Source organism: Ricinus communis, chromosome 9, assembly GCF_019578655.1.
Source record: "Ricinus communis isolate WT05 ecotype wild-type chromosome 9, ASM1957865v1, whole genome shotgun sequence".
In the NCBI taxonomy this organism is placed as follows: Eukaryota; Viridiplantae; Streptophyta; class Magnoliopsida; order Malpighiales; family Euphorbiaceae; genus Ricinus; species Ricinus communis.
This window is the reverse complement of record NC_063264.1, coordinates 4,279,530-4,303,478: the sequence shown is the minus strand read 5'-3', so window position 1 is coordinate 4,303,478 and position 23,949 is coordinate 4,279,530. Positions and strand designations below refer to the sequence as shown.

General features: G+C 32.2%; 4 protein-coding genes across 6 annotated transcripts; all 4 read left to right on the top strand.

Annotated features, from left to right (window-relative positions):
- Positions 1 to 381: 381 nt before the first annotated feature.
- On the top strand, positions 382 to 2,740 carry LOC8258348. Its single transcript, XM_048379611.1, has 2 exons — positions 382 to 516; positions 1,331 to 2,740. Exon 2 carries the CDS (start codon positions 1,365 to 1,367, stop codon positions 2,631 to 2,633), a length of 1,269 nt encoding a protein of 422 aa, XP_048235568.1. The 5' UTR covers positions 382 to 516; positions 1,331 to 1,364; the 3' UTR covers positions 2,634 to 2,740.
- A 2,354-nt stretch (positions 2,741 to 5,094) lies between these two features.
- Positions 5,095 to 7,658, top strand: LOC8258349 (actin-depolymerizing factor). The gene is made up of 3 exons (XM_002531482.4): positions 5,095 to 5,431; positions 5,889 to 6,145; positions 7,240 to 7,658. The coding sequence occupies exons 1-3, from the start codon at positions 5,417 to 5,419 to the stop codon at positions 7,388 to 7,390; spliced, it is 423 nt and encodes a 140-aa protein (XP_002531528.1). The 5' UTR covers positions 5,095 to 5,416; the 3' UTR covers positions 7,391 to 7,658.
- Positions 7,659 to 8,867: 1,209 nt separating this feature from the next.
- On the top strand, positions 8,868 to 15,271 carry LOC8258350 (cryptochrome-1). 3 transcript variants are annotated; one of them, XM_015726836.3, is made up of 5 exons: positions 8,868 to 10,106; positions 11,085 to 11,306; positions 11,568 to 12,268; positions 13,119 to 13,785; positions 14,284 to 14,786. In XM_015726836.3, the coding sequence occupies exons 1-5, from the start codon at positions 9,797 to 9,799 to the stop codon at positions 14,319 to 14,321; spliced, it is 1,938 nt and encodes a 645-aa protein (XP_015582322.1). In that variant the 5' UTR covers positions 8,868 to 9,796; the 3' UTR covers positions 14,322 to 14,786. The 3 variants fall into 3 exon arrangements, with proteins under 3 accessions (XP_015582322.1, XP_015582321.1, XP_002531529.1); XM_015726835.3 differs by having other exon boundaries at positions 8,878 to 10,106; positions 11,562 to 12,268; XM_002531483.4 differs by lacking the exon at positions 14,284 to 14,786 and adding an exon at positions 14,917 to 15,271 and having other exon boundaries at positions 8,885 to 10,106; positions 11,562 to 12,268.
- Positions 15,272 to 18,557: 3,286 nt separating this feature from the next.
- LOC8258351 (phosphoenolpyruvate carboxylase kinase 1) lies at positions 18,558 to 20,004 on the top strand. The gene is made up of 2 exons (XM_002531484.4): positions 18,558 to 19,520; positions 19,691 to 20,004. Exons 1-2 carry the CDS (start codon positions 18,665 to 18,667, stop codon positions 19,720 to 19,722), a joined length of 888 nt encoding a protein of 295 aa, XP_002531530.3. The 5' UTR covers positions 18,558 to 18,664; the 3' UTR covers positions 19,723 to 20,004.
- The last annotated feature ends 3,945 nt before the right edge of the window (positions 20,005 to 23,949 follow it).

Here is a 23,949-nt window from a genome sequence, read left to right as displayed (position 1 = left end):
TCAAATCTTAACTTTTTAAAAATTAAATAAATCAATTATCCACAATTTATTATTTTTAGGTCTATTAAATTTAAATTTTAAATTTTTTCAAGTACGATTTTGTATAATATAACATTATATATCACATAAGTAAATTAATGAAATAAATATTATTTTTTATTTTTATAATTTAATTAAAATCTAAAAGTTTAATATTATTTTATTTTTTTAAAAAATAAATTAAATATATTTAATCATAGAATATAAATTTAGAGACTATTTAATAAAAAAATATAAATTAGAGATAGTTTATCTTTAAATATAAGTTCAGGAAATTATTTTCTAAATTGGGCTTATTTGATCTTTGATATAAATTCATGGTTAAAGTTGACCGTTTGTCCGGAACGAAATAGTTCCATCTCCTATAAATACACGCCTCTCGTCGCGCTTTCTGCTTTCTGCATTTTTCTTTTTATTTTATTTACAAGCTCAAGTTTCTCTTTGAAGTCCTAACTACATATTCTCTAGAATTCTCCGGTAAGCTCTTTACACACCCTCTTCCAATTTCGCTCCCTCTCTCCATTATCATCATCATCGTTGCTTATTTTAATCTGGGTTTCATCAATTCGATTGCTATTCTTAACATGTCCTGGTTTTAATGAAAAAGAAAAATAAAAAGTTCTGGTTTCTTTTCTATTTTTTTAAATTGGGTTGTTTCTGGAACTAATCCTGTGTATGTAATTTTAAATTTGCAAATATTATTGGGTTCTTATCACTTTTGTGTAGACTCTTAGGATGTTTACTTTGTATGATCTTTACTTCATATAGGTTTTGACTTGACCTGGGTCTTTGCTAATGTTTACTTGGATGAATGGTTGTGTTACTTAGTTTACATGATCAATTCTTTTAAAAATTTAACAGAATTTTGATTTTGATGTAAAGCTCAAATAGGAAATGTGCTTGCTAATTATATTAACTTTTCTTCATGTGAGAGGCAACTAGAAAAGTATATTTACATATATTTATATTTTCATTTTCAGATAAAGTAACTCTGTTGCAGTTTTGCTTTATCTAACCTGACAGTGGCAAATTACGAATAGAAAGGAGCATTTATCCGGGTCTTGATTGGTTTTTGTGCTTTTGTGATTGGATTAGATGAACTTATAGGTGAATAATAGACCTATAATTGAGAAATATATGATTACCTGTCTTGAGGTTTTTGAAGCCATGACTCTGATTTTACTTGTTAAGTTAATCGTGTTTTTGCTATAGTTGTTTTTTTTATAATGTGCATTTTTTTATGATGTTACTTATTAGCTATTACCTTATTTTCATATGGTTGGTTGTGTAGGTCCTCATATCCATTTGATTTATAACTTCTGAAAATGCAAAAGCCCAAAACTTTAAGTTTTGATAATACTGAGCAATGCAAACCTGAACTCCCATCAGGATCAGCTGAGGATGTCAAGCAATGGGAGGAAGTCAGGTGCCCAATATGCATGGAGCACCCTCATAATGCTGTTCTTTTACGATGTTCTTCTTTTGACAAAGGTTGTCGCCCATTCATTTGCAACACGAGCTACCGCCATTCAAATTGCCTTGACCAGTTCTGCAAATCATCTGTGTCATCTCCATCAACAATAACAATACAAGAAATTCCTAGTGGAAGAGCAAACTCATGTTTAAGTGCACAAACTGATGTTAATGGGAGTGAGTCACAGCATAAGCTTGCTTGCCCTCTGTGTCGCGGAGAAATCTATGGGTGGTTTGTAGTAGATCCTGCTCGAAAGTTCATGAATTCCAAAACGAGGAGTTGTTCTTATGAAAATTGTGATTTTGCTGGGAATTATTTAGAACTCAGGAAGCATGCAAGATCTGATCACCCTACAGTCCGACCATTAGAGGTGCATCCAGAAAGGCAGCACAATTGGGCAAGGCTGGAACGTGGAGTGCATCTTTCCGACTTGCGAGGGTTGATCACCTTGATGAATGGTGGAGGAGGAGAAGAGGGGGATGTGGACGTAGAACTCGAAGGACCGTTTTCAGCAGATGCTCATGAATTGCTAATTTTTGAGTCAATCATTCACCTGCTACAATTTGGGATGATGGGTGCGGAGCTTATCAATGCCATTGGACAGGATGATGATGGCGACTTCAGCAATCTAGAGATGATGCCAAGGAATCGGAACAACTACAGACGCAACAATACTAGTATCATTTTTAACTCCAGACAGAACAATTTTAGTGGCAATCCTGGGGAGAGGATGCGCAGGAATCAGAACAACTACGGACAAAACAGTGCTAGTAACAATCTGAACTCTAGACAGAACAATAGATTTAGGACCAATCTTATGGAGAGGATGTACATGAATCGGAACAACTCCGGACAAAGTAATACTAGTAGTCACAATCTCAATTCTAGACAGAACAATGGTTTCAGGGCTACTCTTGTGGAGAGGATGACGAGGAATCAGAACAGATACGGAGGCAATAATTTTAGTAACAGTAACAATCCCAACTCTAGACAGAACAACAGTTATGGAGGCAATCTCAGTGAGAGGATGCGGCAGAGACGGATCAATAATATTAGACAGAGGAACAACTTAAGTAGGAGAAGAAGATTGGTTAGCAGGAGAGATGGACATGAGAGGTAGACATAATAGTGTCTAGAACTTCTCTGGAGTTCTTCTTTTTGTTCAAGTTTTTAGATTTATATGCAACTTTTAGTCATTGAATAAAAGAAAAGATTCAGTTGATTTGATTTCTTGAATTGTAGCTGATAAGATGTGGAAGGATGAATTAAATTTTTATGAAACTTGCTTAATTCTCCATATCAATCAGATTCATAGTTTGATGAGATCATTTAGTTCTCGCATGATATCCAAAGAAGAAAACTTTTGTAGTCAGAAAAAGAAAAAGCAAATTTACTGTCACAGCAAGAGGGAAGCTAGATATTTTGTTTTCAGAAACTGAAAAGCTGGAAGACAAAATTTTCAAAGACAACCATTTTCCTTGGTTAAAGGAATTCATTTTTACGTTGATGACATGTAAAAATAAGTGCGAGTGATAGGAGTTGTTAATAGTATAGTTAACACCTATTGAATATTGGTATAAAATAATACTAAAAGAATTCATGACTGTAATAAATTAAGCATATAAAGCCAACTTGGCTCAGTAAGGGTCCAACTGGCGCATAAATACGCCATCCTTAGATTTAATTTAGAGAATGCGAACCATTAAATAAACTCTTTATTGTATTCTGTCTTTTATACCGGATTCACCCAGTTTGTTGGTGGTTGAAACTGAACTGTGGGCCATCTATTCAGGTCTTTCTCTGGCTTGGTCCTTTTCTTGGGTTACCGAAGGATTAATCTGGTGGAGTCTGTTTTGTCCAATGCTTTGGCCCTTCTCTCTAACTCAGCTGATCATCATTGGGCTGGTTGTAGTCTCTTGTCTGCTATTAGTCAATGCTGGCAAAGGATTGGGGTATCAAGTAAGTTGAAGCATATCTTATTGCGTGAAGCTAATCAGTTAGCAAGACAAGGGAGTATGGATTCTTTGGGCACAAACGTCCTCCTGCTAGTCTTTCTGCTCTTCTGTTAGGAGACACCATGGCTGTTACTTTCTTAAGGATGTAGCTCCTGTGCTTCGGCCTTTGCCTGACTGTTTTTCCAAAGAGAAAAAAAAAAAAAAAAAGTCGGTTGTATAAAATAGAAAGGTAGACATATTAATCAGGTTTAGTGAATTCTCAGCAAAGTAACTATATTTTGTTTCAAAACACAATTGCCAAGTAATTAAGTTTATTTAAATATAAGAACATTTTAATTTTTTTAAAAGTCTGTAATAGATGTTTCCAACTAAAATTCAGAGATGCCAAAATAGTTAAAGGTAATATTAAAAATGTATATATCTTTAAAATTTACAAAAATTATATTTTAAATTAAAGAAAAGATAACAATTATTTCTACCATTGTGAAAAGTAGTATAATATTCCAACTTATTTGTTTTTTCATAAATTGAAATCTTAAACAACAATAATTATATTTTTCTAATATTATAATTTCTTTGATAAATGATAAGCATTACCAAAAATATATTTTATATTACAAAATTAATAAAAAATGTCATTTTTATAAAATTATCTTTGTAATTACTAAAAATGGTGTTACTTTTTATATTTTCTTTTAATTATGAACTTGCACAAAAATAATCATATTTTCATAATAATATAATTTATTTTGTAAGGAATAAAAAAATACTCTAATTTATAAAAATATATAAAAAGATTAGCAATTTGCATGTGTATAATTATTGGTAATCTTTTGATCAAGATTTATAATTTAAAATATTTTATTCTGATTATAGATATATTTTATTATAAAAAATAATTGTATTAGTTATTTTTTTATTTTAGTAGATACTTAATATTATTATTTTACTTTAATAACTCTAAAATATAATGATTATACAAAATAATAAAAAATATAATAATATATAATAAATTAGTGATAATATATAATCAATAAATTTTATTATATTTATCATTTTATTTTAATAGATATCTAATAATATTATTTTATTTAATTAGTATTTAATATTCTAATAAATTATTATATAAAAATATTAAAGTAACATGTATTTTATTAAAATCCTATATATCATGGCTTCATAAAATATTGTCAAATATAGTATTATATAAAAATTTGACCTATATATATATATATATATATATATATATATATATATAAATTATTAACTTATGTACAATTATTATTTTAAAAAGACTTATTGTAATTTATAAAATTGTGAAATGATTCAACCAATTATCGGTCACCTCGAAATGTAAGTATTAATAAAAAGATGGAATATATCTATAACTACTAGTCTCTAAAATAGAGCTAAATATTTTATTTTAAATTAAATAAAATAGCAGTAGAAGCATCTTTATATTTAATTCATGTTAAATTGTTATTAATATTCAAAGTAATGACAGTGAGAACTCGCGGTCACACGACTATTTGTTCTAACTTTCATTCATGTACATCAGCCGATATTTAATCGACATGCGCCAGAGTACAAACTAAATCCCACCTCAACACGTGGAATGGCTAACACTCCTTTGGGAAATCAACGGCAGTAAATCTCGCTATGATCCGCTACATGTGAATCTGAAAGGAGGGCCACAAAAACGCTATGTACGCTGTGACCCACGGGATAATACTGGCAGTCTCTTTCACTGTAAGAGAGCAGAGATACGGCAACATACGACGCGCCTCGTTTCCTTCTCCTCGCGTAAAAGCAAATCAAAGAAACAAGTCTAATGATTTAATCCTTCTATGTTGTTTACTACTACTATTATAATTATTATTTAACTTTTAATTAAGTTTCCCTTGCAATTATCTCTTTATACTGTTTTTTCTCCTCTTCCTTAGCAGCTATGGCGTTTAGAAGGGTAAGCTTTAATTTCTTTTATGTTTCTTTTTCTTCTTTTAGTTTTTGTTATTCTATAATTGCTTTAAAGATCTTTATCTGTTGCCTTTTCTATTCGTTCTGATAAATAATAATATTTTGAGTGTTCGTGCGGTTTGATGCTCAGTCGGTTCTATACTTAATTACCTAAAAAGTTTTTACTAAAAGCACAGTCATGACGGTTATTTTAATTGAGAATATTAAACTTCTTTTTGTTTTTAGTGTTTCTAGAGAGATTTCGATTCTCTTTTTTTATAACTTTATATGTTTGATTTTGTTGCTGAATTGGTTAGTTAACAAAATTGATGTTTTGGTTTAGGATTTTAATATTAAGAATTTTAATGATTTAAATGCACATAAATTTTAAGAAATGCGTTAAGTTTAGTTGCAATTATAGGTTTATGATTACAGTGAGAATTGAATGAATTTTGTTGAAGCAGGCATGTGGGTTGAGTGTCGGTGATCATAGCAAAAGCACATTTGTTGAACTACAGAGAAAGAAGGTACACAGATATGTGATATTTAAGATTGATGACAAGAGAAATGAGGTAGTGGTGGAGAAGACTGGAGGAACAGCTGAGAGTTATGGTGATTTTAGTGCTTCTTTGCCTGAGAATGATTGTCGTTATGCTGTCTATGATTTTGATTTTGTCACATCTGACAATTGCCAAAAGAGCAAGATCTTCTTTATTGCTTGGTTAGTTTCTTTCTTTCTTCATAGCATCATTTTTTTGAATTCCGATTTCTGACATGATTTTCCCAAGAAAGTTAGTACATGTTTCTTGTTCTTGTTCCTTATTTCCATCTTTTCTTGTATGCGTGTGATTCTCATTCTTGATTCATTTTTCTTATATTGTTTATGTGCAGCAGGTTTTTTCTCATTTAGATTTGCAACAACTATAACTTCATGACATCTGAGTGCACCTTTCTGCACTATGTTTGCGAAATTCTTGCTACAAATTGTTCAGTAGCTGATAAATGCTTATAATCATATGATTTTTTATTGCCACAATTCTAGATACCATTATTCAAGATTATTTAGGGACTATCTGAATCTGCCACGTTGTTTGTTATATTGGCTCCTGTAACTATACTGGTTGTATCATTGCTCAGGAAAAAAAAAATTACTGGTTATATCTTCAGAACCAGTAAGTGGTTTCTTTTCCCCTTTCTTTTAGTGATGTTTCAAGGTTTGGACTTAGCTCTGTTTGTTTCTCTTTTTTAGGGCTGTGCCATTAAGTCTTCTGGTCCACTAGTAGTTTGGGTGGGGGTACCAATTTTGGGGCTTATCACTTTTGCCATCGTTTAGATATTTTGTCAAAAAGTAATTTGGCTCTGAGCCATAGTATCATAAGGTCTTGTTACAACTAAAGTATCCACGAGTGATCCTCTGGGGTTCAGCAAAAGAATGCCTGTGGGAATTGTTTCTTTGAATGATGCGTGAAACTCTTGCTGCTAAATTTGTAAAAGTTTGGAGTGAATTGACTTATTTTTCTAAGTTGATGAATAAAATAGACTAAAAAATTAAAATCTAAATAAATTAGCTATTTGCTCCAAGTTGACCTATTGGTTCAAAGTTGATTTGAGAAGGGATTTATTTCATGCGAGCTATTGCAATATTGGTTCAAAGTGATGGACGGAAAGGCTTTTGTTTTCTGGGTAATGATGTGTGGCTTATCATTGTCCAATGGTAAACAAAAAATACAATGTGACATCTTCTGATGTTTCTCTGTTCCTGCTGTATCAACAAAAATTAATTTAGTATATCTTAAATTCCCACGCTTCTTTTAGGTCTCCTTCTGGGTCTCACGTTCGTGCAAAGATGCTATATGCAACTTCCAAGGCCAGGATCAGAAGAGCACTGGAAGGCGTCCATTATGAAATCCAGGCAACTGACCCAACTGAGATGGATCTTGAGGTGCTCAGAGACCGTGCACGGTGAACGCCCTTATACAATTGAATATGTTCCAAATGTCTAGGAAACCGGGAGAGACATACTTTTTGTTTCTTTAAATCAGTTTCATGTCACAAGCACAAAGTACATATAGCTTAATTGTAATAAATAATCAACACCTGTGAAGGCTGATCGGGAGTTCAGGGCAAACATACCTTGGTATGGATTGAGCTCCCTATTTCCATGATGCTTCTCAGGTGATATTGTATACGGTTTTGCATACCAATGGCTACCAATGAGATGGGTATTTTAGTTATTTGTCGCTTGCTTTTGATCCTAGATCATTGAACACCGAATTATTTTGCAACATTGTTGAGAAAGCAAACAGGATCTTCTTCCCTTTGGAATTTGCAACAGTCAGGTAACATTGGTGATTCGGCCGACCCATTATCCAGGATTCAGGGTAATAAAGATTCTTAGCAGCAAAAGTCTTTGGTGTTTCGTGCATGTTAGTGATGAGTCATGTTTTGGCTAGATGCCTAACACACTTGAATGTATGTTCAAATCTTTTTTTGTCACGCGGTGAATCTCAACAGAGTTTACAAAAGGAGAAAACAATCTCATTTTACAGTTCATCCAGTAAATCACAAAAAGCTCATAGAAAAAACAAATGCATGAGGGCCTATCCGAAAATTTGGTGGTAGTGTTCTTGGTAAATAAATTTCAAAGGTGTACTTGATTGATTAATTGGCTATAAAAGGTACTTAAAACTCCATTAAATTCCAGCTTGAAGCTTAAACTTGGAGACACTGGGTTCTTTTAATTTGGATTTTCGATCTTTGGGTCTTTTTAAACTATAACTGGATGTTGTATTCTGGTTTCACAAATACTGACTTCTCATGGTGGCATTTAATTTGAAAACCTACGAACTCGTGTATTGGCTGAAGATTAATGTCTGATTAGTGATTAATCATGTAATTAGAGTTGGCTTTAGTGGTAATTTACAAGACATTCGGACTTATGCAGAGGAGTGGATTATAGTTTTTAATATAACATTATTTACGTGTTTGGGGTTTTATTTTCCAAACCAGCTTTCTTTCTTTCTTTTTTTTGCCCAATTTTGAAAACTCTTTTGAAATAAGCTGTAAACTGATGCTTCTTTCGGAATCATATTTGACAAAAATAATAATAATTCATAAAAGAATAAAAATCAATTAAAAAGAATTCTGTAACAGCCAGCCTACAACAATTCCCATAGTCTATTTTGACACCTGATCTCTACATTGATCATAGGATTAAAGAGTTAATACTACTAATTATTACTATTTTATCAGCTAATCCAAACTCCAAACGTGATAAAAATAAAATAAAATTAGCAAGATGGCCAAGATTGGCGCCAGTTCAACAGACAGCATATGCTCAATTTTCAGTCCAGACTAGAAAAAGCTAATTTTTGAAGCATAGACAATACGCAACAAGACCTTACTTGAGTGAGACCCTTACCAATTATTATTATTATCTTTTCTTACAGTGGACTAGAAGCACATAGGCAACAAGATAAGGCCCACAACCACCATCATCAATATCCACCATAACCCACATGATCTTCACATGCAGTATGCACTCATTCACATAAAGACAACTCTAAACACACAAAAATGGATCATTTTTCAACCAATATGTATGCACTTTGTTGTACTGGGTGTGTAAAATTATTGATCTTTTCTCCCAAAATGAACTGTTCTTTTCTTGATTGATTGTTTCTGGTTGGTGTGATTAGTTCTGTTTGCCTTTTCCTTTTTATACTTTTATTTTTAATGGGTTCTTGTTGTGGATGGATATTATTCTTTAATGTAAGATTATTAAGGAATCATTTTGTGCATGTATCAGATCTGTATTCTTTATTCTCATGATGCATATTTGTTTTCTTGGTTAGTGTATAGAGCTAAAAGTTAGTTTATCAAACTTTAGTCCAATTAAAGGAGATACTTTTTAACAGTTTTTCATATTACTCATTTGGGGTTCTAGAGGTGTCAATTGTGAGACTTATGTAAGCTCGGTTGGTATTATATAGGATAGATTTAAGTTGGGCATTCTTTGACACAAAGGAGTAAAATAGCAGTTGAAGAAAAGCTTAGTAGTAGGCTGGGTTGTTTGGGTCTTTGTGGATAACAGCCAAATTTCAGTACTATTTGCTGGACCTGGTTATTTACTGTACTGGTATCTTGGATTGGAGCCTCTTGTTCCTACTCTTAGATATTTACAGGTCTTGTTATAAAGTTGGCTCATGAAACTGGACAGCATGGATGTGTTTGGTTTAGTACTTATCTGTGATGATCCAGAAACTTCTTAGATGTTTTAGGTTCAAATTGAAGCTAATATGTGAAGTAACAATAGCAAGCATCATAAGATTTGAACTTCAGTTTGATTCTTAAAGATCTTAGTCATTCCAATATGAGCAGCAATAAGACCATTGTTTGGTTTAGGAGGGATCTCAGAATTGAGGACAATCCTGCTTTAGCTGCAGCAGCAAGAGATGGTTGTATCCTTCCGGTCTTTATTTGGTGCCCTCAAGAAGAAGGACAATTCTACCCAGGTCGAGTATCAAGGTGGTGGCTGAAGCAGTCTCTTGCCCACTTGGGACATTCACTGAAATCCCTGGGGGCAGAACTTTTACTGATCAAAACCCATAGTACCCTTGCTGCTCTTTTGGATTGCGTCAATGTCATTGGAGCAACAAAAGTGGTATTCAACCGTCTCTACGGTATGCCCCCCTTTTGCTTTATTTAAAGCATTTCTTTGGTTTTGTAGTTATTCTCTTTAGCTTGCTTCATTAGACATCATAAAAAATTTCTGATTAGTATGTGAATATGTAACTTATATCCTTGGACAGTAATGGTTTCTATCAAATTGCATTATATATGATTTCTTTCTCAGTTTCATCTGTTTTCATCTTCCTTTTTATTTCATTCTTTTAGTAAGTTAAAACCTTTGATATTCTTAGGAAGATAACAGATGTCATGATTGTGCTACATAAAACCCTTTGCAATTTCTTTAAGTGGATTAAAAATGTTGATTATATACTGCTTCTGTCAAAGTTGCCTGCTCAAAAAGAAACTCTGAACTTTTGTTAGTAATCACAACTGAAAGTCCACAGATTCACGTCCTTAAGAATTAGAGAATTCTCCTTCCATATGATGGGTCACGAATTCATTGATAATGTATTGCTGGGTTAAGGAAATAAAGGAAAATATATCTGCAGAGTGAAAAAACAGAGGAAACGTTCCCCCCTATTCTGTTTTGTTCTTATAGTGCTCAGTTGCTATAAGGAAAAGATACTATATCTGCACGATATATGAGGTGCATTACCAAAAGTTTTTCATTGAAAATCTAACATGCGCACTGACACTGAAACAGAGATGATAACAAACACAAATAAGTGCTGAGGCCTGAGTGCTTCAAGCTTTTTATGTTGTTTTTGGACCTTCTGTCAAATCTCAGTTTGCAAAGTTTGAATTATGTTCCAAGATGCTGGAAATAAATATTGCCATGGGATAGCTCATTTTTGTATCAAATGATGTAAATATTTGAGAATCAGCTTGTTTTGGCATCAAAGGAGTAATGCCATTGCTTTATATTTGGTTTTTTTCAGCATTGTTTACTTTCTCTATTTATGATATTCTTTTTATGGATATTATGTTAATATGTTCTTTTCTTTCATTTCTTTCTGTTGACCCCTCAGATCCTGTATCTCTAGTTCGTGATCACAACATCAAAGAAAAACTGGTGGAGCTTGGCATTTCCATACAAAGCTATAATGGCGATTTATTGTATGAACCATGGGAAATATATGATGAAAGTGGACATGCTTTTATGACGTTTGACCAATATTGGGACAAGTGCTTGCACATGCAAATGGAACCAGTTTCGCATCTTCCTCCATGGCGATTGGTGCCAGCTGCTGGTAATTTCATTATAATCAGTGTCTTGATCTGGTTATCCCATAACACTTTAAATTTTTTGCTTTGGTAAAATTTCTTTTATAACTAGTTTATAAGAATTAAAATGTGCACAAGTACAGAAAAAAAAAATGAAAGTATGCAATACTTTTGCCCCAGGGTGAGCATGTGTGCATTTGTTAAAGAAGGGGAGGGAGATGAATGGTCAAGCTATTTGTTTTTCTTCGTTGTTTTAAATTCTTTTTCCCTCACATTGACAGAAACAGTTAATAGCTGTTCAGTTGAGGAATTGGGCCTCGAAGATGAAGCTGAAAAATCTAGCAATTCCTTATTAGGAAGAGCATGGTCCCCAGGTTGGAGCAATGCTGATAAGGCACTGGCTGAATTTGTTGAACAGCATCTAGTGAACTATTCAAAGAAAAGGTTAGAGGTTGGAGGGAATTCCACCTCACTTTTGTCCCCATATCTTCATTTTGGGGAACTGAGTGTAAGGAAAGTTTTTCATTGTGTGCAAATGAAACAGTTGTTATGGGCGAAAGAAGAGAACTCAGTAGGGAGAGAAAGTGTGACTCTGTTTCTTAAATCCATTGGGTTAAGGGAATATTCCCGCTACCTTTGTTTTAACTTCCCGTATACTCACGAGAGATCATTTCTGAGCAACTTAAGGCTTTTTCCCTGGAATGCCAATCAGGCCCATTTTAAGGCTTGGAGACAGGGACGGACTGGTTACCCCTTAGTTGATGCAGGAATGCGTGAGCTCTGGGCAACTGGTTGGATACATAATAAAATAAGAGTGATTGTTTCAAGTTTTGCTGTAAAAGCTCTGCTTCTTCCATGGAGATGGGGGATGAAGTATTTCTGGGACACACTGTTGGATGCAGACATGGAGAGTGATATCCTTGGCTGGCAGTATATATCAGGCGGCTTACCAGATGGCCATGAACTTGAACGTTTAGATAGCCCTGAGGTATGCCTGGATTCCTTGTTTATTGATGCATTTCTTCTAAATTTCCTGACTTTTAAAATTCAACCAAGCTAAACTTTGAATGGTTGAGGCAACTGCATGTTCTAACTTCTAAGTACGCAGTGGACTACACTTTACAATCTCTTACACATGGTCTGTGCAATATATGCTAATTTAACTTAACTAGCACATTTTGTTCGATTCCGATTCTAGTTTCAGTATTCTTTGATAGCTAGGTTGTGGCTACATTCGAATTTTTCCTCCTTACTTAGATGCCGTGTGGAAGCCCATGGATAAGTTGAAGTAATGTTATGAATTTTCTGTAGATGCCTCTTGGTTTAGGTTGTTTTATACAAGATTTGACTCAGCTTTTTGTTTATTGATGGAATGCTATAGTTCGTGAGTTCTCAAACTTTCAAGGATGTGAGGCATTTTGATATTGCATGTTCTCTTTGTTCCATTTGGCTGACATGGAATTTTCCATATCAGACACACATGTTTCCTAGTGCTGTTATGATTCAATAAAACTAGATATCCCTTTCATAGGTAATGACCGTAAAAATTAAAAAATTGAACTAGCTTTTTGATATTTCAATAGAATGCCTTTTCTTTTTTCTTTTTCAATATAAAATAGAACCCTTTTGTTATAATCCTAAGTATCCTTAATGCTTTCAGAAAGCTATTTTCTGATTTTGTCTAGAGAAAACAATATGCCTATAGGCCTTTATAATGGCTGGATTTCTCATTGAGCAGAACTTAGTCATTTGATTAGACTTGGATTTTCAATATATCAATAAGATTATAATCTAAGTGCATCCTTTTGTGCTTATTTTCTGAATCTCCTTTGATTCAGATTCAAGGCTCAAAATTTGATGCAGATGGTGAGTATGTAAGGCAGTGGCTACCTGAGTTAGCAAGAATGCCAACTGAGTGGATCCATCATCCTTGGGATGCTCCTCTTGCTGTGCTTAGAGCTGCAGGGGTGGAACTGGGACAAAACTATCCAAAACCTATAGTTGAATTGGATTTAGCTAGAGAGCGTCTTACAGAAGCTATCTTCAGGATGTGGGAAACAGCTGCAAGGGCTTCAACCTCAGGCGAAACAAATGAGGTTGTTGTTGATAACACTGATGGTACTGGAAATTTGGCCATCCCGAATGTTGTATTAAAGGAAAAAACTCCTTGTCCTACTATTTCGTCCAATGATCAGAAGGTACCAACAACACAAAATCCCAAGAGTACTCCAGTTCATAGGAAGAGATCAAAATACATGGAAGAGGAAAGACCACAACTAGATAAACTGCATAATCACAATGTAGAAGGAACCTATAGAATAGATGATGACTTGTGTTCTACAGCTGAATCATCAGCATTGAAAAAGCAGGCCACCAGCAAAATTTCATTTTCTGTTCCCCAATATTGCTCCTCAGAAAGCAAATCTTTGCATGAAGGTGAATCATCTGACCTCAAGCAGTCATGGCAAGTACAAATTGACATGGAACATGGTTCAAGCAAAGATGGTAAGCAATTCCCTTTTTTATTCTAGATGATTGTAATTCTACTCTTAATTCTTTAACATGCATATCAGCTACAATATTTAGAGTCCATACCTGCTATGTTTTTCTTTTTTTGGGAAAACTTCACTAAACCACCGTGTGGTTTAATGTATTTTCACTTTAGAGTATTGTGGTTTGCTTTTTTGTCACTTTGGGGTACCCTGTGAATATGACCATTAGCCACGGCCAAATTGTACAATACCGTTAAGAGATTATGACGTGGCACACAATAGCTGCTATTTTTTTAATTGCCACATCAACACCTACTAACGGTGTTGTGCAATTTGACCGTTATTTGCTAACAGTCACATTTACATGGTATCAAAGTAACAAAAAGCAAATTATGTACCAAAGTGAAAATACATTAAACCACAAGGTAGTTTGATGGAGTTATCTTTTCTTCTTTTGGCTTATTGGACTTTATTTGTTCTCCTCTTAACCAGAAAATTGTTTATGAACCAGGTTCATTTTATCCAGGTCACCCATCAAAAGGAATATGATATGCAGTGCGGCAGTCATAATTTATTGAAATGGATAAAAGAAAGCTGTTATCTTCTGTTAACATAATTGTCTCTATCTGAGGATCATGAATTTGTGTTTCCACAACTGATACTTCACTTGAACTTTATGAAAGAATCTAGAGAGGTAGTCAATCAGGAGTTGGTCTTGTTGAGAAAATCACTTAAACCAAATTAATCAGGAGTGGGTCTTATTAACTCGATTATGTACCTGTACAGAAATGGTGCTTCATTTTCTCTTCTTCCATTTTCTTCACTTCTACTCTCTCTGACGTTTTCCTAGCTGTGCCTGGCATTTTTACAGTTAAGACCTAAGTTGAATGTTCTGCCAAATGCACTTCGGAGTCATTTTCAATTTGATGAACTAAGAAAACAGATTATCCATTTTCAGTCTTGTAGCCTATTTTTTAGAATAAAAAACAGAGAATCATTGGTATTGGACCCCTAGATATTTAATTTCAGATTATATGAGGCTGTCTTTTGGAAAGAAAATTTGTCCCTGGGGATTGCTTTTTTGTTTACGCCATTCTTTTGGCTTCTAAAATATTTCTGAGATTTTCTTTTGATAAATTTGCAGTTGCTACAGGAACGTAATGTCTACATTGATCATAAGCGGGCAGCCTTCTGAATTTTTGATTGAGAAGGAAAGCTATTCTGAGGCACAAATTCTGTAGTTTTCATAGTACTGTTATTTAACAGAGTTGACCTGTGTTCCTGTCTTAGATACGCCTGCATCTTGCAGATAATATCTCCCTCCATATGGTTCATGGTGTATAAAGCAGGCTTAAGACATTTAGCCTAGGTGTTATGCTTGTAATCATGTTACATATGGATGCTCTTTATGCATATGTTTCCACTAGGGCTCATGTACAGTAAATAAGCTTCTTTTGTCTGAATCAATCCTGTTGTTGCATATGAAATGTTGTTTGTGATTCTGGTGTGTGTGCCATGCATATATTATAAGCAATACAGTCGGAGAGAAATCCTGAACTTAAACTACAAACTTCGAAACTTCTCTTGATATATGGAATTTACAGTCAAGTCAGCCATAGCCTGATGAGGTCATTAAGCCAATCGACTCACAATTCAACCCTACTATCTTCTTGCTATTTAAAAATTCTAATAAATCTTCAAAATAAAGTTGAAACTTTCTAGGAAATTTCAGACCTGAGAATAGCGACACAAAACTATTGAACATAACGAAACTGTCTAAACCAAGTTGGCAGCTGGAGATTTGGCAAGATTTTAGGATTCCCAATATTACCTAACAGACAAAACCGCCCAAGAATTAGAGCAGTATTGATATTTTCCAGCCCAGCAAGCCGACAACAATGCATGCTCACTTTTCATGCATATTTTTATAGTAGTCCCTCCCGATTGCCTGGCCATACGTGATTATGCATCAGCTCTGGCAGTCTTATATTGTAAGAATCTAGGAAAGTTTTAAACAGAATTAGACGAGTCTATCAACATTATTACACCTAAACTTTTGTAAACTAATTGAAATCTGCTTCAGTTGGTTGGTGTGGTTTTATCATGAATTGTCATATGTGGGATAGCGTTTAAGCAAAGAAAATAATAATTATTTGAGAAAATATCAGTACAAACAGGTCCTTATTGGTCTAGGTTTATGATGTCGAGTCAAATTAAATCGAATAAACAAGTAAATCTAAACCAAAAGAAATTAAAGAAACAAAAGATTATTGACCTTTGAATTAATTCCAATTCTTGTTCTAGAAACTTGCCTGTACTACTACTACTACTACTACTACTACTGGCTGTCAAGTGCGAACCGACTCTGCTTTGAAATAAAGACCCTCTTGGCCCTCTTTCTTCCTTATAATCTACTGGTTTTATTTATTTTATTCTTATAAAAGGGGATTTGTTCTTGAAAGAATAATTAATAAGGAAATCCAAGATTCAGCTTCCACTCGAAGGGGTTCGATGCAGAGGATATATGAAATAAAGAATTCCATAGCATCTTATTTTTCTAAAGCAGATTGATGATATGATTGAAAAAGAAAACCCATATAATAGTCGTTTCCGCATTCTTTGTTTATACATAGCTCAATTGATTTCTTCCTCTGGAGGAGTTTAAAGATTAAATAGACCATAAAAAGGGTAATTTATTGTCTATATAATATCAAGTGCACAATAAAAGCAAGCTCAATTATTATAAGAAAATTAATATGCTTTTGAGGGAAGAAAAATTAGGTAGCATAAGATACTTGTTTCTGCTACTAACTACCCATCACAAATTTGATGAATGGTCCAACATGAAAAATACCCTTTTGACCTGATAAAAAGGTAGAAAAAAAATAAAAATTGGAACACATCCTCTGGTGATCGTCCTTCCACTGTACCTTGCATTGTCCGGATTCCGTAGCATATCAACATCAACAAAGGTAAAGCCAGGAGATGTATAATTGATAATCTATTTCCACAACCCTTTGCTTCCTCCAAAAGTCATGAAAAGCAAAGCCTCATATAATCACAATTCCTTTTCACAAATTCTTCTTTTGTCTCCTAAATCTCTTAAAGGTCCCCCCCAACCCCACTAGCTGGCTAAAGAAGCTTTGTAGTTAACGTTAAGCCTATAACTAGTGTTATATATTTATGGTGGTGGTGGCCAAAATGTGGCAGAATATCGTATGTTGCTTTGCTTTTAATATTCAAACAGGAAGTGTAAGTTTTTGTTTAGAAGTGCACTCTTCTAAAGTCCTGAAATCTGAATCTGAATCTGAATCAGACACCATTATGTGTCAATGGTCTGTATTAGCATTTTTGTGGGTCGTGGATCACACAAAGTGAGTGATAAAACTATAGGTTTAATTTATCAAATACATGCCACCTAATACTATACAAACTCGCTGATTTAAATTAGTGTAAATTAAAAATGTTGTTCACGAAGGAAAAGAAAAAAAAAGAAAGATAAACGTATTCAAGAAACAAACATGGTTTTCACCTGGTAAATCATGCATAACGTGCATTGGACTTGCCAACCTTGATAAAATAAAATTGAAAATAAACGCTAATTAGCTGTTTAAATTATCTTTCTTTTTTTTTTTTCTGGATTTCTTGCATATTTTTCTCATAAATGTTGCGCATAATTTGGAAGAAGTTCTTGCATGACCATAAATATATTTATATCTTACTAATTATCCTTAATTCTTTCTTAGCTTACAGAAAATAATACATGGATTATTTTGTTTAAATTTATACTAATTATTATTAAGCATCATATACTTAACAAATGGACATGCTTCCTGTATGATAAACTAAAGATACTGCTCACAAGTAATAAAAAGCATTATTAACTAATGTTGATGTCACGATAACTCACTCGAATTACTGTATATCATAAACAAAATTTATCTATATGTTAACCATAATAAATATAAAAGCGAATCATATAAATATTTTATATTTAAATATTATATGATTTATAAATATTAAATTATTTAAAGTTATTATTTTTTATCAATTTAGAATACAGTATCCAAATTAAAAGTTATTTTACTGTACTATAAGTGTATGATATTATATAAATTAATAAAAATTAAATTTATTTTAAATTATAAATATAATTAGATGCTATATTAATAAGTTATATAATAATATTTAATTATTGATTAATTAAATATATTATTTTATTAAAAAATTATTTATTTTTAAAATTTAATCAGTAATGTTTTATAATCATAAAATTTATTTAAAAATTATGTATAAATAATTAAAAATTATATTTAAATTTATTAAAAATATAAATTAATAAAAATATATATATTTAAAATAATATCCGATTAATTATTTATAATATATATCTATTATAATAGAGTTTCACAATAATGTGATAGTAAAATTTCTAAATATATTTTAAAAAAATCTAATTCTAGAAGAATATATTAAAAAATAACTAAAGTAAAATGAAAAAAGAAAAAAAGAGGTATAATAAAACATGTCAGTACATCCAAAAACGTGGACGGCGAGGATTTGAAGTAAAGAGTGGCATCATTATTTCAATCCTACTGTGTACGATTTTCATCTACCAAAGTACGGAAATCCAATGCCTTGAACAAAAAAAACTTTCTATCAGAAAAAAGAAAAGGTCATATTTGGAATTCCACTGTTAAACAGATCGACCTGTCTGTAATCCAGCACCTCTTTAACTTTAATAAAACTCATTACAAGCCGTTCGATCTCACAGTTGTCGAATCCCTATTCGCTAGTACTTGAAATTGGGATATTCCTGGAAACATTCCTTTACCTGTTAGGTTTTGAAAAGAAAAAATAATCCCACGAAAGAGGGCATATATTTAGCAAACATGCCATACCTATGTGTAAAGACACCAAAACAGAGAGCACCAGAAAAACACAACATACATACAGTAATGAGCCAAGCGTTAAACAGAGAGTACCTAATAAGCGAAGAAATAGGCCGTGGACGATTCGGCACCGTCTTCAAATGCACATCACGTTCCACCGGTCACACCTTCGCCGTTAAATCCATCGATAAAAGTCTCACCTCCGGCGACACGCTCGACGCACAATGCCTTCTTTCAGAACCAAAGATTCTGCGCCATCTCTCCCCGCATCCTCACATAATCCAACTTCACAATCTCTACGAAGACGACACGCATCTCCACATGGTGATAGACTTATGCTCGAACCAAGACCTCCATAGCTTAATAATCTCCAGCGGCGGCGTTCTGACCGAGAGCGTCGCCAGAGTTTTTTTTATTCAGATAATGAGAGCGGTTTCACACTGTCATAAATACGGCGTCGTCCACCGAGATTTGAAGCCGGATAATATACTGTTGGACTCGAGGAATTTGATAAAGTTGGCCGATTTTGGATCGGCTGAGGTGATTACGGAAGAAGGAGGAATGCTAAACGGTGTTGTAGGAACGCCGTATTATGTAGCGCCTGAGATTTTGAGTGGTAGAGAGTATGCAGAGAAGGTTGATGTTTGGAGCGCTGGTGTAATTTTGTATGTAATGTTAGCTGGATTTCCTCCGTTTTATGGTGAGACTGCTGTGGAGATCTTTGATGCTGTTTTGAGAGCCAATCTTAGGTTTCCTGTCAGGTCATTTCACGGAGTCTCGCCGGCCGTTAAGGATTTGTTGAGGAGGATACTTTGTAAAGATGTTTTCAAGAGATTCTCTGCTGATCAAGTTTTAAGTAAGTATATCAAATTATTAAGCTGTTGTATAATCTAAATCATTTCTTTCATGCCAAAACTTTCCTTAATGATCAGCTATCTGCATAAACATTAAATAATGATAATTATTTTTATTATAGGTTTTTTTGGAATTAAATGGTGTCGTAATTAATCTATTTTCTTTTTACAGGGCATCCATGGATAACAAGTGTAGGAGGATGAGTGAATATGTAACATGAAGAGAATGGATCAAGGATCATGAGCTGTTAGGTAGCTAAGAGTACATAAGCCTTTTTGTATAGGTGTATTAGGGTATATAGTATAATACTGCTGCTGCTGCTTTAGGGGATGAGACGGAACAGAGTCTCTATCCTAATAGTTTTAAGAGGATGTGCTTTTGTTTCTGGGAAGAAGCAAGTTTTGTTTGTATGTACAAATTAAGAGGACTTTCTGTTAACGAGTTTCCTTTTCTTTATTCTAAACCTTTTAATTAAAATTATTATATATGAGATTATATTAAATATGCAATGCTCTAATAATCTTTTAGTGAATGAGTTTGTACAGAGAGAATATGGTATCTTCTCTTTATGATAATAATAATAATAATAATATATCTTCTGTTAAGAAAGAATGAGTTGATATACAAATATCTCATCTGTTTCATATTACATAATTTCTTGCTGTTTATCCTAATCTGTATTCCACTTTTTTTTTTTTTCTTTTTTTGAGAATCTGTATGTCTCCTTTAGAATGTGGCCAGATAGGGATAATCAAATCATGCATTGTTTAATTGAATAATTGCTTGTTATATACATCTTGATGAAGGTTAATTAAAGGATAAAGTTGTTTATCAGTAGCGAGTATCAAAGTTTAAAATTTAAACATGATTCATTGTTGAAACGATCATATCGAGATCAAAAATCGAATTTGAATTTTTTTCTAAATAAAAACAAAATTGGATGTAGGCTATCCAACTGTTTTAACGACTACCAGAATCACAATATTTAATTTTAGAAAAAAAGAAAATTTAAACTACTAGAATATACATATACGTCAAAGAACAGATCAGTCTTGTGAGCTATGACCCATGTTCTAGATTTTCTTTTGGGTGGACAAAGCATATAACATCCATAACTTTTGCTTGTATTATATAACTCCACATATATGTATTTCTTCTTCTTTTTCCTCTTTCTGAGAATATTGAAACCCCCCCACAGCAAATGAAATTAATACATTATACATTGTGAAAGTACGTACTCGTGGGTTGAAGACCATTCAATTGCATGTCAAGTTGATTGCTTGAGATGTTGGGGTCGCTAAATGTCACACTCAGTATTCAATTCTTGTGTCTGCAAAACTTAGTGGTGCCTCAGTGTACTCGGCTGATAATAAAAATGGACAAAAGGGTAGTCTGCCCTAATTCTATAGAGGTGGTCCAACACTCTTCTTTTGCATGGATGAAGTAGAAAATTGGGGTTTGAGCAATCGTGTTAGTTTGATGTCTTGAAAGAAAGTTCTTCTGCCCTCATCCATTTCTTGATGATATTTATATATATGACTGTCAATGTTATTATGTTATGGATTATCAAGATTTGAACTCTTTAATTTTCTTCTACTAATGCTATTAAACTTCTAGGGCAATGATAGCATAGTTGGTATCTGCTTTGTATGGTCCTAGATATCATATGTGTAAAGGCACACAAGTGACTGCTAACATAATTAATGAAGACTCAAATGTTCAGCTACCTGTTAAATGGAATTTTTGGATCCAAACATTTCTTATCGATAATTGGAAGAAGGCTATATACTATCTCTACACTTGGACAAATGTCACTGTACATCTTTAAATTATCCAAATATCAAGCTTTAAATTTTGTATTCTTGAGGGCTACAGTGGCCATAGGCTGTGGCCTGTGGCAGTGTAGGTCTATATCAATGAGCCCTAAAATGATACCAAAAAAGGTTTCAGATTGGGACCATAATAAGGCATTGTTGCAAAGTAAAGCAAGCAATGGTAGCCCACAAAGGTTTTGCTGTGGGATACTAGTTCGAGTTTTGGTTATGTGCTTGTAGGCAGCCAAGGGCCAATTTCATGGTACGCCAAAATTGCATTATAGATATTCGGTAGGGTAATTGGGAGGAACTGTACCAGCCATTTTGATGGTGAGGTTTCCCTTTAACTTGTACCTTATACGCAGACAATTTGGCCTTAAAAAACATATATAGTTTAACCTCAGAATCCCACATAAAACTAGAAAACATGTCCATTCATTTCTTATACAAGTGAAAATACACTATTCTCCAATATATATAAAAGAAACTCATAATCTTTTCAAAAGTGAATATTATGATTTGAATCTCTCCAAATACTAAATAATTTGAATTGTTTTTATCTCCCCACTAATTTCTAAATTCTCATTCTTGGACAGGTGTTTCCTTTTCCTTTTTTTAGATAAGCTACATTATGAATTTAACTCGAACGTTTTTTTTTTTTCATTTTTTTGACAGAAAACTCCAGCATTTGTCCAGATATATGAACTACCATATTCTTACTAAGTATTTTGAATATGAGAACAAGAATGTCTAGCCTTTTATTGCTAAAATAAAGAATTTGAAGAGAGAATAGTAGATTGAAAGTTTCTGTATATTGATAACAATGATAATACAAAGAATATATAGAGCTGTACAAGTCTATATAGGAAATAAACATAGCTAATTCTTAGCCAACAAAAACGAGATTCTTCTATGTTAGAGAAATTACAACATAAGTTATATAAGAAAAGTCAACTAAATACTACAGTAATATTTCTTAATATTTATATAAAAAATGTAAGTGTCTCAGTTTGATAGCAAGAATGTGTAGCATTTTAAATTAGAAAATATTAGTATTTTGAGTTTGATAACAAAAATGTGAGAAAATATAAATATTTGAAATTAGAAAATATTAGTGTTTTGAGTTTGATAACAAAAAATGTGAGAAAATATAAATATTTGAATTTGATAATAAAAATGTGTATCATTTTTGTATGAGAAAATATCTCCCAACAGAAAGATACGAACTCTTATATTATGGTATTTAGACCATTATGCATTATGGTCCGCAAGATATCACACGTCGGTTAGAAAATTGATGGGTTTCTTTTTAAAGAATTTATATTTATTAAACCTGTATTTTTATTAATTTATATTGGATTTTTATTTGCTAAAATATATTTATAATATAGTTTTAGCTTGATATCTTTTTTATTTACTAACTATAAAGACAATTATATTATGTTTATATTATTTATATTAATTTAAATTGATTAATAAATATTCATTATATTATAGTTATAAATAATAAATATTTATGTCAATCATAAAAATATTTTAATATTTGTCATAAGTATATTGAATGATAAACTTTCATAAAAATCAACATTATTTTTACTTATAAAAAAGAAAAAAGAAAAACAGAAGAGTTTTTTTAGTAAAAATGAAAAAAAAAACTCTAAATAATAATTTATTTATTTATTATAATTTAGTAAAATTATATATAATTTATTATATTTAAGCTAGTGAGGTAAGATTAATTTATCCAATTCAACAAAAATAACTTACTTTTGGTGGTGTCTCCTAATACAGAAACATCAAACCATTTTGGATAGAGTTACAAGACAGAGTTTTATTTTAATTGTTTTGCTCAAATTTTAGCTTCATCTGAAAAATATGTTTTTTTTTTTTAATTATTTCAGCTAAACATAGTTATTAGCTTATTAATTATTTTTTTTTAGAAAAAATCTTAATTTCAATAATAAAACAAAATAATTAACAAATTTTTTAAAACAATGAAAGAAACCATCTTGACTTTTTAACTCTATTGATGGATCAAAGTGCTTTGAAACTATTTTTCTATAAGCATATGTTTGATATTAGTAAAAATGAAAAAATACATCAAACTTTGTAGGGAGGATAGATGATGCGTATGCATACAAATAATTATCTACTTAATATATAGTTACTAAAATAATAAATTAAATTTAAACCTGATAATACTAAATGTAATAAGATAAATAGAATAGTAAAAACAATTAAAGTCGAAATTTAAAATATTAATTATTATTATATCGATCCGATAATCAGATAAATAAATACAATATTAATCCATTAATAATATAATTAATACAATATGTTTATTATATTAAAAAATTAATATGTTACATCTTTTTATATTAGGTAGTTTATGATATATTATTATTTTTATTTAATATATTTCAAATAAAGAAGTCGGTTTTCACGAAGTACAACTATAAATTTCTATTTTTTCGTTACTGTATCGACCATTATATATTATTTATTTAATAAATTTATAATTATGAGTTAGTATTTTTAACACGATTAATTTACTGATTAATATATATTTTATTTATATTTCGATATAATAAATAATTTAGAATATTCATAATTAAA